General features: G+C 31.8%; 1 protein-coding gene and 1 long non-coding RNA gene across 2 annotated transcripts; both read right to left on the bottom strand.

The window, feature by feature from the left end:
• Window positions 1-10130: 10130 nt before the first annotated feature.
• HCEF1 (high cyclic electron flow 1) lies at window positions 10131-12946 on the bottom strand. The gene is made up of 4 exons (XM_085726198.1): window positions 12475-12946; window positions 11865-12095; window positions 10850-11356; window positions 10131-10297 (listed from the first exon to the last, which is right to left on the bottom strand). Exons 1-4 carry the CDS (start codon window positions 12895-12897, stop codon window positions 10226-10228), a joined length of 1233 nt encoding a protein of 410 aa, XP_085582324.1. The 5' UTR covers window positions 12898-12946; the 3' UTR covers window positions 10131-10225.
• A 2891-nt stretch (window positions 12947-15837) lies between these two features.
• On the bottom strand, window positions 15838-19142 carry LOC146907798 (uncharacterized). The gene is made up of 2 exons (XR_015018876.1): window positions 17717-19142; window positions 15838-16292 (listed from the first exon to the last, which is right to left on the bottom strand). It is a non-coding gene; the product is annotated as an uncharacterized LOC146907798 (long non-coding RNA).
• Window positions 19143-20080: the final 938 nt, after the last annotated feature.

The following is a 20080-nucleotide window of genomic DNA, read 5'->3' as shown; positions in this document are numbered from 1 at the left end:
GAGTTATATGAATGAAGTTGAAAGTGAAATGACATAATTTTTGGATGATCTCAATCATCGAGAGACTTTTCAGTCTCAAATATTTCCCATTAGGAAATTTATGAATTCAGAAATTGAGTATTTTCCTTTGCTTTGGCAATAGAAATTTTATGCATATTCTTATTTATATGCATTTGAAAATAACATATATAATCAGATTGTTTGAAAGATACTTAAGCAATTCAAAAACTTGAATTGTTTAAAAGGCAACCATGAAGATTTTTTTAAAAGAAAACAAGAGTTTATGCTCACATAAGAGATATGACAATTTGGAGATCATTTATGTGTCAGACTCTGACTTTTGGATGTAAGTAGATAATATACATCCTAACTCAGAAAATGACTGTAAGTATTTATCTCACTTGGATGCATATTGTTAAAGATATTGAAAGACCACTCAAGTTATATAGTGACATAATCCAGTCTAATAGTTGTTCAACAACATTTATAAAGTTTATTGCCTTATAGATTATTGTTGTTGAATGATAGAACATGTAGAGACAAACTTAATGCTAGTTGACTCACTAATCAAAGCTTCAAAATCTTGTTCAAAAGATTTAATCATGCCTAGTATTGCAGAAGACCAGAAGAGTGAAGCAACGGCTAATTCAAAAGGATTTGAAGGCATTGGATGCTGGTTTCTTGAAGAGCGTTGAAAAAGGACAATTGTACGAGTTGTACAACTCCTACCTCCACTACTCATTTTTGTCTCTGCAACAAGACAAAAACAACAGCTATGCCTGCACCAGTGTTCCTCTAGACTTGGAATGGATTTGAAATTGATCCTTCATAGGACAATAACCATATCAGGCAAAAGATCATTGGTGAATTGATCAAGCTTCAAACGACTCTTTTTGATGTGCTGGCAATTTCACAACGTCTCTTTCACACCTCTATACAAAGGAGTGAAGACTTAGAGAATAAGAGAGACTCTACAACAATTTACAAGTGCCAAAACTCTGCTGAAATTGTTTTGCATCAAAAGTTCACTTAGAATTTCTTAACCACTTTCATATCTTAGAAATTCTAGAGTCTTAAGAGTCCGTATCTGATTTGTATTGTGAGCACCACTGATTGTATATCAAGTGTTCAACCTCAAACAAATTTCTTTGTAATTTTGTTTGAATAGAAGTCTCTTGCTTGTGTGCTTGAGTATAGGAAGTCTCTTGACTGTGTTCAGGAGCATAGGAAATCTCTTGCAGTTGTGCTTGAGTAAGTTTGAAGTCTCTTGCTAGTTTTAACAGTGAGCAGTTGTAATCAGATATTACTTTTTAGTGAACTTTCCTTGGAAGTGCAAGGGGGACAGGACTACTTCCGGTTTTTGGAAGGAACCTGTATAATTGCTTTGTGTCTTTCTTCTTTCTCTCTCTGTTTTTATCCGCTGCATTTAGAATCTGAAGATCACTTCAAAAGCTGAACTATATCTGCTTCTGACCAGTGATTTCAGTAGGAGAAAACGAAGAAAAATCTAACACAATTCAACCCCCCTTATTGTGTTTTTCTCACCTTCAGATTACGCCGTTGAATCCTCTATTGCTTTATGTGAATAACTTTTCTCTCTTTACTCTCAATACTTATTCATTCTTTAAGACAAATTAACTAAGTGGTTTTTATCAATCTCTTGACTCAAAGCCCTTTCCTAAGTTATGACTTTTTAATCTCTTAAACAAATTAAATAACTCCGGAAGCATGGTGAGAACGTTGATTCATAAGTCATAACTCGCAACTTCCTATCTCTAGTTTCATATGTAAAGTTAAACAGAAGTGCTATTTTAGGTTTAATAGCTAGAGTTAGTAGTCAATTAATACCTAAGATCAATTAAGGCGATTGAAAGAAGCTAGGGATAATAGTCATACAAACAATCATAAGAAAATCATTAAGAATAAATAATTCTGAATAAAGACTGAATATTATGGATAGTAAAGAGAGTTTCAACTACATGGTTCACATATCACAATAGATTCATCTTGGCTCAATCAATCGAGAAGATTAGCTACTCATATCTAATTTAATATAATACATAGAAATAATAGAACATACATAAATCAGAACCAACTATGAGTTGGTGTGAGATCCACTGCTTGTTCTTCAGTCTCCTGTGTCTTCTATGCTCGTTTAGGTCTCAAAAGTTGAACCCCTAATCTATGGTTATAGAAAGAATTTTAGGGTTTCAGAAAGCCCACCATTGTGGCACGATATGCTCATTAATCCTATGTGGCAGCAAATTTACTCAACCATCGTGGCACGTTACACGATCCATCGTGCCATGATTTTTCCAGTAACTTTAGGTAAATTCCACGCTTCAAACGTGCCACGATTCAGGTCCATCGTGGCATGATTTCTCCAATAGCTAAAGTTCTTGAATTCTTATGCAAGTAGTGCACAAGTTTCCATTTCTTCATCTTGAGCTGATTTGACCATGTATACAAGCATTTGACTCTCAAAACATTACAAAAACGACACAAATACGACTAAAATACTAATGTTGACGTACAATCATCACCTACTATTGAACTGGTTCATTCTATGAAATCTAAAGTCTCAGGTAACAAAGGAGATGTGGTCTTCAAACTTGATATTAGCAAGGCGTGTGATAGAATAGACTAGAATTACCTCAAATGTGTTATGCTTAAAATGGGATTCTCTCATCAGTGGGTAAAGTGGATTATGATGTGTGTACAAACTGTTGATTACTCCGTACTAGTTAATAATGAGGCAGTTGGTCCCATCATACCAGGTAGGGGTTTGAGGCAAGGAGACCCTTTGTCTCCTTACCTTTTTATTATATGTGCTGAAGGACTCTCATCTTTAATTCGAAAGGCAAAAGCAAGTGGTACTATTCATGGATTAAAAATCTCTACAAATGCACCCATTGTTTCACAACTTTTATTTACGGATGATTGCTTTTTGTTCTTTAGAGCTGAACCTTTTGAAGCAACATCGACGAAGAATATCCTAGCAGTCTATGAGCAAGCGTCTGGGCAAGCAATTAATTTCCAAAAGTCAGAGATCTTCTTCAGCAGAAATGTTCCATAAGATAAGCAAAATAATATCACAAACATCCTTGAATTGCAAGCCGTTCTTGGAACAGGGATGTATCTCGGCTTACCATCAATGATTGGCAGAAGCAAAAAAGCCACATTTAATTTCATCAAAGACCGCATTTGGAAGCGGATAAATTCATGGAGCAACAAAAATCTATCAACAACAGGGAGAGAAGTTTTAATCAAGTTAGTTTTTCAATCCATTCCGACTTATTTCATGAGTATTTTTACCCTATCGTCTATTTTATGCGATGAGATCGAAAAAATGCTTAATTCTTTTTGGTGGGGTCATTTTGGAGCACAAAACAAAGGTATCCATTGTCTCTCTTGGGATAAATTCTCCATGCACAAAAAGGATGGGGGTATGCGTTTTAAAAGTTTGCCTGTGTTCAATTTAGTGATGTTGGGTAAGCAAGGTTGGCGTATTATGACTAAACCAAGCTCTCTTATTGTCCTCAATTTCAAGGCCAGATGTTTTCCTAGATGTGTTTTTTAAGCGCAAAATTGGGACATAAACCTAGTTATATATGTGTGGTGTAGTCTGTGTAACTCAAAATTCATTATGAAGGCAGAGTAGATGGAAAATAAGTGATGGTGATAATATTTTGATTTGGAACAACAACTGGATTGTAGATAATATCACTCTAAACCCTCCTTCTGAAGGTGATGTCCACATGTCCCACTTGAGAGTGTCTCACTGTATGTTGCAAAATAAAAAACAATGGGATGTTCCTTTTCTTGAAGCCATTTTTTTTCAGCAGACAATCATAAATATTTTAAATACACTGTTGTACCCGTCTGTTAGAGAAGATAGGCTGATTTGGAACAAAGAGAATAATGGAGACTACTCTGTTCGTAGTGCTTGTCGTTATTGTATGCATGAATTACTTGATATTTTTTTTTAAAACTCCAGGTAACTGGGATATGATTTGGAAGTTAAAAGTGCCTCCAAAAGTGAAGTATTTTATGTGGAGACTAAATAGGAATGTGTTACCAACTAGATTGTGACTTTAGGATAAGAAAGTTAATTGTCCGGGAACTTGTGTACTTTGCAATTGTGCAGAAGAACACAATTTTCACATAATTTTTGGTTGTCCGAGCAGCTGCAATATTTGGAATATGTCTGTTTTATCCCAAACAGTGAGTGATGTCACTAATTTAGAAGATAATTGAAACAACTATATTTTCCAGATTCTGCACCGGTTGACGAATAGAGATGCAACACCGTTTGCGTGTATTCTCTGGAGTATTTGGAAACAATATAATAACAAGCTATGGAATGATGTTGTTGATGCGCAATGTTTTGTGATCGAAAGAGCAAACTGTTTGTTAGCTGATTGGGAAGCGGTCAAGATAGCAAGTGCCAGCAAGAATTCTGCTCACAATTATAATACGCAACAACAACAGCAGAACAAGGAATTTAAGTGGAAGAAACCGAGTCCAGATAAGATGAAATGTAATATTGATGCTTCTTTTCCAAATCATGAAAATATTGTCGGTATTGGTATGTGTATAAGAGACAAGGAAGGTACTATTCTCCTTGCTAAAACGGAATGGTTTGAACCTAATTGTGATGTGGACATCGGAAAAGTGTTGGGTTTATTTTCGGCACTCCATTGGGTACATGAGCTTCACCTAGGACATGTGGATTTTGAACTTGATTCAAAGAAGGTGGTTGATAGTTTTAAGTCAAATAACTATGATCACATGGATTTGGATCTATCTTGAAAGATTGAAAATCTCTAGTTAGTTGTTTTTATGAAAACTCTAGTGTTGAGTTTGTGCGCAGACAAGCAAATGAGGTTGCCCACCAATTAGCAAATGCGGCCACATTGTCGAATAGTTTTCAGATATTGATTGAACCACCTTTTTGTATTGAACACATTTTAAGTAATGAAATGCTATAAGTTTCCTTTGTTATATAAAAAAAAAATGATGACACTTTTTTTAAGACAAAATAATGACAATTAAAAAAGCTGAACTATTTTTTTACTCAATGAGAACATTTTTTTGACAAGACATAATAAGAACTTAAATTTATAAAATATTAATTTGAATATGCAAGGAAATATAAAGTAATAAAACATAATAAAATATTGAATAACAGATGGCTAGATTTTTTTTCCATTAAAAATGATGATAAAATATATACTTTAATTAAATAAAATATAAGTTTTATAAGGGAGAAATTCCCCTTTAAAAAAAGGGAGGAAATCAAAGTGCATATATAGAATGAAGATAAGTGGCACAAAAGGACTTTTTTTTTTTAGAGAAATGATATTTTGACAACCACTTTTTGACAACTTTTGGACAACTTTCTCTCTCATACTCACATGATGTTGTTATCCTCTCTCTTCCTTTTTCTCTCTCCATTGTTTTTGACCAATAAGAAGTGAGAAAAACAAGGTTGTCAACAAAGTTGTCATCAAATGAATGTCAAAATATCATTACTCTTTTTTTAAGGAACAGAAGGACTTTTATAATCAGTAAAGTAATTAGATTTTGGGTATTGTTAAGGAGTATCCCCGGGACACTCTTTAGTCATTCTAAAATAAACAATTATTTTTTAAAAAGTCAAATGTTTCGATTTTCAATGCTTCAATTACATATTTTTTCAAAAAATACTTGTTATTTATGGTTCTTGAAGAGTTCCTCGGAGGCACTTGTTAATAATTCCTTTAGATTTTAAGTGTCACCCTTTTAATTAAATACAATAGAAAAACACAATCAATATATCGTTAAGTTTATATTAAAAATAATCAATTTTAAATATTAAATTAATCATACACAATTGATTCTCGCTAATTCTCAATGTATTAAACATGAGTTTTGAAATCATGCATGTTGATTATCAAGAACATCATCAACTACAAGCATTTTTTTTAAGGGATCATCAACTACAAGCATGACACCAACTATATATCATGAAAAAATTCATTCTTCCTTATTTTTTTTTTGTTCAAATATTCTTCCTTATTTTTCATGTATTAAATATGACTGTCACGGTCATTTATGTCATGTGACAATCAATATTATATATGTTGAAAATATAGATTGTAAAAAAAAATGTTGAAAATATAAAGTGGTTGTAAATACGTATTATTGGAAAAAATATGGTCTTTGACATTCCCATCTATTCATTTGTTTTTTGAAAGGATTCCCATCTATTCATATTTTAACAAATTTAATAGACAATTCATTCATTTTTTAAATATTAAATTGATAGAAGCAATTTAAAATGATTATTTGATTAAATTATTATTTTTTGATTAATTTCATATATTTCCAAGGAAATAATTTTTTTGCCCACATGTGCTCATTATTTTCATTCTAAACACGTACTTTTGATAATTTTTCAACTTTGTTAACTAGGATTTATTGTTTATTTTATATTTTAAGTAGTTTTTTTTTTTTTTTTTTAAACTTGGTATCTTGTCCAAAGATCGAGTAATTCAAGGGGTCCAATCCCGCCGTCCATTTGCAGGACCCCATTTAAATCCATATTTTAGGTAGATATTAATAATTTATTTAACAAGTTACGTGTAATATCACCACAAAAAAAGTATGTGTTATAATATGAGCACTCTTTTTTCTTTTATAACTTTTAAATTATATGCATTTTCAATTAATATTATGAGAAATGATATTTTGACAACCATTTTTTGACATTTTTTGGACAACTTTCTCTCTCATACTCACATGATGTTGTTATTCTCTCTCTTCCTTTTTCTCTCTCCATTGTTTTTGACCAATAAGAAGTGAGAAAAACAAGGTTATCAACAAAGTTGTCATCAAATGGATGTCAAAATATCATTACTCTTAATATTATACAAACTAGTGTTCAAACTGACACTCCATGACCGTGTGTTTACTCTTTTTTATGTGCTAACACGTGTAAATTATAAACAATTTTTTTTATAATTTTTTTATTAAAATTAGATATATAGATAATAGATATTTTTTTGTCAAAATAAAATAATAATAGATATTTTGTACTTTCATATAGTAACAAACTGTAATTATATTTTTCAATGATATCAACAATATAACAAATATAATATCTTTTGTAAAAAAAAAATATAATATCTTTCAGAAAAATATAACAAATTCTTATCTTTTGAATGACATCAACTAAATAACATTCTTATAGTTAAACTTGGTTAAAGGTATAATTGAAATGAGAAAAAACCAGCCCAAAACGGTATATTTTCATCTGTACTATATATAAATAAAATTGAAGATTATGGGTTGGCTTTTTCATTATCTCAAGTATTCTTTTTTATTTTAAGCAAAAAGAAAATATATTAAATAAAAAGAAAAAGATACAAAGACTGGGGGGACATAGGACCTGACCCAGGAAAATCCAAATGGGAATACATCGTGATAAATCATCCTAGATGGATCTACTCTAATCTATCCTAACAGAAATTCACTAATCACGCGCAACCCAGCAAATCCGCGTACGAACTCGAAACCAAGTTACAAAAAAGAATGATAAGTGAACATCTGCAAAGAACATTTAGAGTGTAAGAATGACAAATGGATCGACCGCCAACACGGTAACAAAATCCAAGTGCCAACAGCTCCCTGAAAAACAGCAAGCATAAAACTCTTTCGAGCAAACAACGTGTAAGAACTCATATCATAGATGAGTCCAATACGTCAATAACCAGACCCTTTCGGGTTAAACAGGCCAAACCCTTTCGGTTTTTTGTAACAGACCCTTTCGGGTTTATGTAACAGAACCACCGCAAAATGAGGTCACGTCACATGGCTCCCAATCTCTGATCAAACAAGAACAAGAACACAAACAAACAATACGTACAAAAAAACAGAGTAACACGCACAATAGTGAAACAACCAAAACGAACAGAAACACCAAAAGAGCCCTAATCGGAAGCCAAGAAATCTGCAGATCTCAACATATCTGAAAGGAACCAGAAATCAAAGGCCTTGAACGGTGAGGATGACCGGAACCAAGAACCCAGCAAGGAACCACCCATTGATCACCACCCAAAAATCCACCAACCAACACCAGAAAAGCGAATCTGAATCAAACCATCCTCACACCATCAAAACACAGCGATGCAAAGCATACCACGGCGGATGAACAGTGACGGGGACGGAAGATCGCCGGAGGAAAGGAGAGAAAACCCCCAAAAAAGGAGGAGGTGGTGCGGAGAAACAACTCTCGTCGCACCACCACTTGAAGAGGCCACTGAAAGATTTTGGAAAGAGGGAGGAAGGCGGTGGCTGTTTGGTGAGAGACTTAGAGAGAGGGCAGATGATGTGTTTTAGAGAGAGATCGGTTTTCATTATCTCAAGTATTCACTGTTTTTTTACGAAATATAAAAATGATTGTTGTTGATTCTTTCAAAAATAAATAAATAATGATTGTTCTTGATGCCATTAAAAATATAAGAATTTATATTATATTTTTTTTCTTATTTTGTTGGTATCATTAAAATAGATAAATATGACTATTTTGGTTTGTTATAATCCAAAAGTAACGAATAATTATATTTATGTTGTTAATCAAAATCAAAATTTCATAAAAAATATCGTTCATATAATTTTTTAAACATTAGAACAATGAAAAGAGAGGAAACACAAGTACGTGAATGCCTTTCATTTCACTAGTTATATATAGTAGGGTTAAATATGTTTTTGGTCCCTATAAATATATCAACTTTTCGTTTCAGTCCCTCTAAAATTTTTCTTCAACTTTTAGTCCCTCAAAAATTTTCCATCTTCACTTTTGGTCACTCTTTTAAAGTAAACTCATATATAGAATACATATTTTTCAATAATTTTTGTAGAAAAATTCATAATATTATAAGAATTTCTCCCGAAAAAAATTAGAATTTTTTAACAAAACATGAATTTAATATGAATTTTTATATGTTTGACGGTTAAAAATTCATAATTAATTTATGTTTTGTTAAAAAATTCTAATTTTTTAGGGGGATTTTTTTTATAATATTCTACACATTTCTGCACAATTTCATTAAAAAATACAAAAATTAACTTAAAAATAGGGACCAAAAGTAGTGATTGAAAATTTTATAGGGACTAAAAGTTGAAGAAAAATTTTAGAGGGACTAAAACGAAAAGTTGATATATTTATAGGGACAAAAAACATATTTAACCCTATATAGTATAGACTATAGATAACACAAACACTAATAATTACAATGGAGGATGTTAAAAGTAATTCATCAACACAAATGATTTACATTATGCCCTTCATCAGCACAACATTGCATGACTAGAGAGTCACAGGTTCCAAGTAATTCATCACTCCCAAAAAAATATCTTAGAACAAATGGTGTTACAAATATATCCTCTGAAGGTCTTGCAATCAAGAGCCTGCCCATTCCAATCAAGAGGCTGCCCCAACTTGTACCAAACTGAAATCAAGGAGAGAGTTTCGCACGACTGAAAGTGAAATAGAGAAGGAATTACGTAATTTGTGGATGATTACGGTGCCAACTTAGTTGGGAAATTAGTTATTAATAACGATGCTTTACACTTTTAATTTGATTAGGGAAGCAAATTTTTGTGTGCTTTTTATTCGATTACGTTGTAATTTGATCATTTTTAATATTAGAACTGTAATGTTTGTTTAACCATAGTGTATGTTTAACCATTTGTAAAGAACTGATTGTAATTTGTGCATTACATATTCAATCTCTGTTTCTATTCGATCTTTTCAATCAGCTATCTTTATGGTGTAATTTGAACCTTATACCCTATCGTACATAGTGAGATAAGACTAAATTAATAGGCAGGTGTCTCGACCACTACTTTGTAATTGAGAAACTCTTTTAAACTCTTTTGATTAAAAATAATAATACAGGAAACAACACCTGAGTGGTTAAGACCTTGATGCTACTTTACTTATTGAGGAAATGTGATTTAAGGAAGGCTAGGTAAGTGTGCTACAAAAATCATGATTATTTCAAATTTTTATACAAAATAGTCTGAAGAGAAATATATTTTTTTCCTTGCTTTTTCTTTGCAATAGAGAAATGAAAAGGGAGAAATAAAACAAAAAGAATTCTTCCTTAAAATCACTTGACTGTAACAAGTTTCATAGAACATAAGCTACAAAATAACTTTTTTTGCATTAACATATCTTTTAAGCTAAGTACTTTTCAACCTTCTCCACTTCCTCCGTGCTTCCAATGTACAGTGGAACACGTTGATGAATCTGTCCAAAAAAAGGAAAAATTGAATAAGACTATCCCCATAACATTTATCATAAACTATTAAATATTTTATCATGGTTTAGTAGTAGATCTGCAGCCACAATTTTTGGTCTGTGACATCAAGGTATTTGATGTCTCTGCTACGACAGTTAAAGTCGCATTTGATTGCAATTCTTTGCAACGTTAAGGATCACAACACGACCACAACTGTGATCGTAATCGTGATTTAAAACCTTGGCTTTTAGTTACGTGTAAAAGACCTGTTTGGATTGACTTATTTAAGTTTATCTACTGACATAAGTACTTAAAAGACTGTTTGGAAGAGCTTATAGATTAGCTTATGTCATGTCCATAAGCTCATTTCAGTTCATTTCCCTAAACTCTCCAAAATTACTTACGAAACTAGCTTATAGTTGATATAAAAACAATTTGACTTATTTTATCTTTTGTGATAGAAACAGCTTATGCATATGCAGTTGTGTGATAATTTCCTAAACTATAAGCGCTTAATTAAGTAGTTTATCTAAACAAGGTAAAAGTCATTCGACACTTACTTCGGTGGGTTGAATGTCAAGTACTCTTTGATGACCATCTGAACCTTTTCCACCAGCCTGTTCTACAATGAAACTCATCGGAGCACATTCATATAAAAGCCTAAGCTTTCCATTCTTACTTTTCTTGTCTCTAGGGTAACCATAAATGCCACCATATAGCAGTGTCCTATGGAAATCACCTACCAAGCTACCAATATACCTTGCTGAATAAGGTTTGCCATTAGAACCTGGTTCCTTGAGATCATCGATGTATTTCTTCAAGTTGTCATCCCACAACTTGTAATTCCCTTCATTGAAAGAATATATTTTCCCTGATTTTGGTATTTGGAGATTTTCTTGAGTCAAAACAAATTCTCCATACATTGGATCTAATGTGAATACAAACACTCCTTTACCGATCGTTAGAACAAAGATTACTGAGCTAGAGTACATGCAGTAACCAGCTGCTAGAAGGTTGCTTCCTGGTTGGCATACATTCACAATGCATCTTTGTTCTTCGGTGCCAAGCTGCAATTAACATATGGATTGTGTTAAGCAATGTTTAAAAGATCAAATTGGTGAGACTTTCCGATCATGGTTCGATCGGTTCAACCATAGTTGAACTGGAAGTTTAAAAGATATTTAGAAAATGAAAAAAAATACAAAAAGTAAGAACGGGCCGAACAAATTGTGACCCTTGTTTAACCAAATTAAGGTATCGTTGGGATCAAACCAACCGATGAACTTGCCTGCTCTCGGCCCAACTAGTTGAACCAACCTTTAGGTTTCTAAGTTGCTTGTTACTGCATCTTTTAACATCATGTAGTGATTCAACTAAAAACTTGAAAAATGACAATTTCATTTATCACAAGTGTATTCCACTTGAATCATTCACACTTATATTAGTCACATTTTTCTTAACAAGTTAATTTATCAATCAAATGTAAACGAGTCTACGTCTTCAGGCCCACTCCAAATTACCGAGTTCGATTCCTAATCATAAATGAAAACAATAAATTTCGAAGCATTCACTTACTGTGAGGTCAGACTCATCACTGAGGTCAGGAAGACACTCATCATTGGGGCTGTAAATTCCAAAAATGGAACCGGTGGACACTGCAGCGTCAATATTGGATGAACCATCAAGTGGATCAAATACCACAATGTAGTTTCCGGAATAACTCTCTTCTACTGCCACCGGCACATCCTCTTCCTCTGATGCTATTATACCTGTCCTCCCACTTGACCTCAAGCAATTTGAGAATACCTGAACAAAAATACATTGTCTATTAACATTAGTAGCTAAATGTGACCAAGAGTAAACCCTTCTAATACACTCCTTTAGCATAAATGTTTTAGCAATTTGAACTTGATCAAAATCAATTTTTCTCGATGAATTGAAGCATATTATCCGCAGTCGTGATTAGAATTGCGACATAATTTTTTTTGACGTCTCGAGATTCAAAGCGACTCTAATTGAGGCAACATTAGCCACATTTAATTGCGATTCTCTACAATATCAATTATTTCAACCTCGACCATGAAACTTTTTAGGTCTCAATCCTCCGGTTTCTAAGAGAAAGAGGTCTTAGTAATCCAGAGTTCGACCCTATTTCAAAACTAATTAAACAACATGTAATACATACCTCATTTGAGACAACATCAAGTTTTTTCTGATCCTCCCCTTGAATATTTACAGCACCTTGAACACCAGTAAGGTTAGAAATATTAGCTCTTTGAACCAAAGAAGCAATCTGTTTACATGCCAACGAAATACTATTCAAAACAATAGTAAGTTCAGCATCAATAATCCCTGTTTGTTCTTGCTTCAACAACCAACTAGTCAATGTTATAAGCTCATAACTACTTCTTTTCTTCGTCTCCGCAGCTACTTCACCAACAGCCATGCATCTCACTCCTCCATAGCCACTCACATGCTTTTTTCTTGAACTTGATAACACAGATTTCGTGTCGAAGACACAAAGTTGGAAGGGACATAGACGTGAGGGAGAATAAGGTTTTGAGAATATCAATTGTGATGATGCTGTTGCTGCTGCCATTGCAACCATTTTTGTTGAATTTTGCACTAGTGTGTTTCTAGTGGTGAATGAGTTGCATGGATGGATTGTGTTCTAAGGTATTGAAGGAAAAGAGAATGTAAGGTTCGTAATGGTTTGTGATACTATTGGTCCCACTTATCTTCTTCATATCATTTTGCTTTTTACTTGTGGATTCCAATGGTTCTGTTCTGCCACACGGTGGATTTTTTTGTATTTTTTTTTTGATTAAATGAAAATGTAGTAAACAATTCTAAAACTAATTTATGCCTTTTTTAGTATTATTGTGTAGGTCCTTTAAAAAAAAGTATTATTGTGTAGGTGTAATGAAACTATGGAGTATTTTATTTTCTTGATAATAAGAGGAAATTTTCCTCAAAAAAAAAAAAAAAGAGGAAATGAAAATCCGTAAAAAAAAAAGAGGAAATGAAAGTGGATTATTATTATTATTTTTGAAATAGAAAATGGATTATTATTATTACTTTCATTTCCTTGTTAAATAAAATATTCATTTTATATTTACTAATAATTATAATTTACTTGTTTATGATTGGACAGAGATTTTCTCCAATTTTGGAAAAAATAAAGGCTCTATTATTATTATTATTATTATTATTATTATTATTATTATTATTATTATTATTATTATTATTATTATTATTATTATTATTATTATTATTATTATAACATCGAAATTAATCCAAATTTTCATATTTAAAATAAATTAGTCCCTCAACTCTATATCACAGACTAATTGGTTTTCCGAATAAAAATGTTAAGGATTGATTTGAGTATTATTTTTTGTTGAAGACTAAATTGGACTCAAGAAAATTTTAAGACAAAATTGTGTCTCTAGTCTCTACGCTTATTATTTCGAGTATACAATTAAAGTTGATTCTCTAACATAGATATGCTTTTAAACACCCAAAAGTTTATAAATTTAGCCCTTCGTTTTTTAGAGAAACTTAGCTGAGTTTAACCCTTTAGAATCTATTATAGAATGATTCTTCGACACGTCTTTTGTTATCTCCTTCGTCAATGCTTGTAATATTCTGAAGTTGTTCATAGTAAATGGTCATCAAAGGAATGTTGAAACATTATTCAAATTGACTGGCTCTCTCCTCGTACAATTTAATTAAGTGCAATATTGATGGCATATCTCATGGTTCTCTGGGGTCACTTGTGGTAGTATTTTCAAAGGTAGCATTGCTACTATTGTGGGTTGCTTTGTTGTAAACCTTGATATTTCAAAGGTAGCATGTCGGCTATTTATGCTATTGAAATATCTCATCAAATTAAGGGGTATAACCATTAGTTTGAATGTGACTTGTTTATGGTGGTCATGATTTTTAAATATTTTGATATGAATTTTATAGTTGTTCAATTTAAATAAAATATTACACATTTCATAAGACGTAGTTCAACTAACAATATCGATATTGTTTAGCTAAGCACCTTCGTTCAAATTCGAATTCAAACCCTCACAATTATGTGTGTGAATTTTAAATGGTGTTTGCAACTTTATCACCATACCAATAAAACGTTACATAATTTGGGGGTCTATCTATATTTGTGAGTTCAATCAAATTTGAATTCAAGATAAATGTATACATAAAAAGATCAAATCATTTTTTTTTTTACAGAAAAAGATCAAATCAAAATTAGTGTTTCCTTTTATGTTCATTTGATTATGTTGTAGATTTGAGAAGGGAAAAATTGTACTGTTCCAGGTGAAGTTTAGAAATGAAAATTGGTGGTTTCTGACAGTTTATTTTGGAGTTCTTTTTATACTAGGTGTGATAAATAAATAAGAGTCTATTTTTTTATTTTGAATAAAAAATTAAAGGGGGTTTGTTTAACTAGTCAGTGTTGGGCTCGTCAAATACCAGTCTGGCTAGATGATGGGCTGCCCAATCTGGCTAGATTAAAAAAAAAAATATACACAATTATGTTAGACTATTACTTTACCCACCCTATTGCATTCTCATGCGCCCTATTTTCTTTTTCCCCAAAATACCATTTGTTCGGATTATATAATTTAAACTAAATTTAAGATTATATAATCCGAATAGTTCAGAAACTATTACAAGAAAAAGCACCTTAGAGATGTTTGTGTAATCTCAGTTAAAATTATAGGTTTCAGATTATATAATATGAAACCCCTTAAATCAATTATGATTATATAATTCGAAAAGTGTCAAACACATCATAAAAACAAATTTGTGGTGTAAACAAGGCATATTTTGCATTATATAATATGAGGGTCTGTTTGATGGTCAGGATATGATAGAGGCAGGATATGATACAACGTTGAATAGAGATATGATATGATAAGGACATGATAAACATTAATCATATCATGTGTTTGATGCGCACATGATAACAAACAGGATATCATATAATTAAATGAAAAAATTGCCCTCATAATTAATTACATATTATAAAAATGGCATGTTATTAATTATAATAGAAAATACATGCTATCATTATTTTAAAAATGACAATATTTTAAAAATGACAGAATATCAAGATAATAAATAAGAAATGATCTTCTAATCCCATCAGGATAATTTCTAACCCATCCTATACTTAGGATATAAATTACAAAGGAAAGTCAAGATAGGATAGGAAAATGGTTTATTTCATCCTATCCTTTTGGTGCATCAAACATGAGATTTCAGAAGGATATGATTAATGTATCATATCCTGTCTCCCTATCCCGACCATCAAACGGACCCTGAAATGCCATAAATCATTTAGGATTATATAATCCGAAATGTATTAGGACATAAACAGAGACACTTTTTTTTTTCTTTTATACATAAAAATTATGTAATCCTTTGAAATAAACATGCATTCGTAAATATATAAATAAAGTGATGTAATGAAAGCGATAAAAAACAACACAATTTTCAAACATAAAATGAAAAACAAATTATCTGTATGTTACAATCCAAATATTCAAACATAAAATTAAAAACATCCAATTTGTTATAAATATTACAACACCATAAAATTAAGCCCTAGGACCCCCGCTGTAACACCCCGTTTTTCCGACATAAAAATTTCTTAATATAAATCAAAGTAATTCAACGTAAACGGAATGTCACATTTCTTTTCTTAAAATCGTAAACGGAATAAATAAATATTTATCCTTCAAAAATCCAAAAACGTAATATTTAAAACTTCGCAGCGGAATAGTTTCAACATCTTAAATAGTCTTTGGCACAAGGGCCTCAACATAAAGTCTCATAAAATCTTAGTTCAACATTAATTCTTGAAATCTTCAAAAATAATACGTAAGGAACAGAAAGCAATAACAAAATTCCCATCCCGTTACGTATCAGAGCACCTAAGACACACACTTGTGAGGAGTCCACTCACGACCGCAACTAATTTTTGGTTACCTGCAAGTTACCCATACGAAGAGCAACATTTTCAAGCAAAGGGGTGAGATTTCTCAACAATAATATTAAACATATAAATCATAAACTACACTTAACAACATAGACGTCATATAATTCAATAATTATATCTAACATCTTAAACTTCATTAACTAGCATTATTAATCTTCCTACATTAGTCATGTACTTCATCTTGTATCATCTTAATCATAGCATCATATATCATCTTAATCATAGACATAAACATCATCATATAACATCAGTTACTAATCATAAACATCATCACATATATTAATCACAAACATCATCACGTATATTAATCACAAACATCATCACATATATTAATCACAAACATCATCACATATATTAATCACAAACATCATAGCATTATCATAACAACTTCATAATCAAATTCATGGTCAGCTTCATAATCAATCATCAACAGCAACTTCGTATTCAACTTATAAATCAATCTTAACAACTCGACATCTTAACCTCTTAACAACTCGACATCTTAACCTCTTAACAACTCGACTCGACTATGCAACTTCAACTTCTTAAAATCATCTTTAATCATCTTGATATGCAATGCATGTGGTACCAATCAGAGCATCAAGCCCCCAACTTATATGAGCGTAAATAGGCTCTTGAGCAAAAGCTCCATCGTCGTGGTTGAGCAAAAGCTCCATCGTCGTGGTTGAGCAAAAGCTCCAGGGCATGAGCCCTCATCTTTAAATGAATATGCATGGACTCAACATCTTACTTCTTAAAACTTCATGAACATCTATGACATCTTAACACTTCTCAACATCATAACATCTTATAAGACTCCTCAACTTAGACTGACCTTTACATCTTAATAAGGTTCAATAACAGCAAACACAACATATAAACCATTCATATCATATCAACATCATAATACAACATCATCAAATATCACATCCTTAAATAACAAATCTTAAAAGCACACATATTCAAATAGCACATCTTTATATAGCACATCTTTAAATCACATATCTTAAAGTATCACATCTCTATATAGCACATCTTTAAATCACATATGTTAAAATATCACATATTTATATAGAACATCTTTAAATCAAATACCTTAAAATATCACATCAATATTCGTCATCAATTAATTCATCATCATCCAAGAATTATATAATAAATAATAAATACTATTTATCACTATTATTATAAAATTAAGAGAAGTCTCATATTACTAATAGACATAATAAATCATATGATGTAAATTAATTAATGGAGCAAGATAAAAATATCTTTTTAAAACTTTCATCATCTTATCATTAAATACTCACTTTAAACCTTAATTCTCAATTCTCACAAACTAATCCTACAACATGTTAATTGCAATCTAATGATCTACAGACTTAATATTAGTGAAAGATAGTCTCACCCTTACCTTGGCAACTTTAATAAGCATGGAAAAGATGGCAAGGACAACAACAACGCAAGCAATTAACAGTGAAGTAAATTCATGCAGAGAAAATAACATGAATGTTTCTGTTTGTTCTTGACATAGTAGGAATTATGTGAGTAGTATTTATTTGTATGTGTGGGAGGTCGACTTTGTTTGTGTGAGAACCAAAACAGAGATTGAGAGAGAGAAGAAAGGAACACGTAACAAAAGAGATGTGGCTCACAAAAATGTACTAAGAGAACAATATTATCTCTTCTCCTCCTTACGGCACAATTAGCAGGCAATTATATAGGAATTTAACAGTACATGAAAAGAGGAACATAGGGAGGAAATTAGGGAGTAAAATAGGGAGTAAAATAGTGAGTGGAGAAACTTTTGATTTAATAATGGTGCAATAGGGAAAAGAGTATACACGTGAATGAGTGGGAGGGAGAGGAAAATGGAAAAGTTAACTAATGTACAAAAGCTAGCCCCTCCACCTACTCTTTCTTGTTTCTATTCTAACCTTTCTTTCTTATATTATATTCTTTCTTTCTATAAAATAATATAGTCCACTCGTAACAGGTCTACTAACTTAACGGTAAAATAATAATAATAACTGTCACTTACCGGCTCACAACTAATTAGAAATATTACTACTCACTCAACTTAGTAAAATGTCTAATTATTACCAGGTCAAATTCTAATAATTAAAACCAAAAATACACACACAGACAATTAATCATATATGAGCACATATAACACATAACATTTATTCAAATAAATTATACAAAAAGACACCAAACTTGATAAAATAATAATTAATAAAATAGGGCGTTACAACTCTCCCCAACTTAAAAGAATTTCGTCCTCGAAATTCAAAGCACAGGAGAAAATAAATTTAGTTATTGCTTCTTCAAACAAAACACAAAACCACATCAAGTTAGCCAGTTAAACATGATCACGTAATAAATCACAACTACTAACTAGAAAACATGACGACGCGACACAACGACTCATCTACTTGGCCGGACGGACCGACCTGCTCTGATACCAACTGTAACACCCCGTTTTTCCGACATAAAAATTTCTTAATATAAATCAAAGTAATTCAACGTAAACGGAATGTCACATTTCTTTTCTTAAAATCGTAAACGGAATAAATAAATATTTATCCTTCAAAAATCCAAAAACGTAATATTTAAAACTTCGCAGCGGAATAGTTTCAACATCTTAAATAGTCTTTGGCACAAGGGCCTCAACATAAAGTCTCATAAAATCTTAGTTCAACATTAATTCTTGAAATCTTCAAAAATAATACGTAAGGAACAGAAAGCAATAACAAAATTCCCATCCCGTTACGTATCAGAGCACCTAAGACACACACTTGTGAGGAGTCCACTCACGACCGCAACTAATTTTTGGTTACCTGCAAGTTACCCATACGAAGAGCAACATTTTCAAGCAAAGGGGTGAGATTTCTCAACAATAATATTAAGCATATAAATCATAAACTACACTTAACAACATAGACGTCATATAATTCAATAATTATATCTAACATCTTAAACTTCATTAACTAGCATTATTAATCTTCCTACATTAGTCATGTACTTCATCTTGTATCATCTTAATCATAGCATCATATATCATCTTAATCATAGACATAAACATCATCATATAACATCAGTTACTAATCATAAACATCATCACATATATTAATCACAAACATCATCACGTATATTAATCACAAACATCATCACATATATTAATCACAAACATCATCACATATATTAATCACAAACATCATAGCATTATCATAACAACTTCATAATCAAATTCATGGTCAGCTTCATAATCAATCATCAACAGCAACTTCGTATTCAACTTATAAATCAATCTTAACAACTCGACATCTTAACCTCTTAACAACTCGACATCTTAACCTCTTAACAACTCGACTCGACTATGCAACTTCAACTTCTTAAAATCATCTTTAATCATCTTGATATGCAATGCATGTGGTACCAATCAGAGCATCAAGCCCCCAACTTATATGAGCGTAAATAGGCTCTTGAGCAAAAGCTCCATCGTCGTGGTTGAGCAAAAGCTCCATCGTCGTGGTTGAGCAAAAGCTCCAGGGCATGAGCCCTCATCTTTAAATGAATATGCATGGACTCAACATCTTACTTCTTAAAACTTCATGAACATCTATGACATCTTAACACTTCTCAACATCATAACATCTTATAAGACTCCTCAACTTAGACTGACCTTTACATCTTAATAAGGTTCAATAACAGCAAACACAACATATAAACCATTCATATCATATCAACATCATAATACAACATCATCAAATATCAC

The sequence above is a fragment of the Medicago sativa genome, chromosome 7, assembly GCF_051527215.1.
Source record: "Medicago sativa cultivar Bolivia chromosome 7, Bolivia_mono, whole genome shotgun sequence".
NCBI lineage: Eukaryota > Viridiplantae > Streptophyta > Magnoliopsida > Fabales > Fabaceae > Medicago > Medicago sativa.
The sequence above is the reverse complement of the archived record's forward strand: the minus strand, read 5'-3'. Positions and strand labels throughout refer to the sequence as shown.

Excerpts from the sequence above, each read along its gene's own strand:
- HCEF1 (XM_085726198.1), bottom strand. The coding sequence starts at position 12,897 with ATGGTTGCAATGGCAGCAGCAACAGCATCATCACAATTGATATTCTCA. Across the intron at positions 11,357-11,864 it reads GTGATGAGTCTGACCTCACA|CTTGGCACCGAAGAACAAAG; the intron begins GTAAGTGAATGC and ends TGTTAATTGCAG. Across the intron at positions 10,298-10,849 it reads TTGACATTCAACCCACCGAA|ATTCATCAACGTGTTCCACT; the intron begins GTAAGTGTCGAA and ends TTTTTTGGACAG.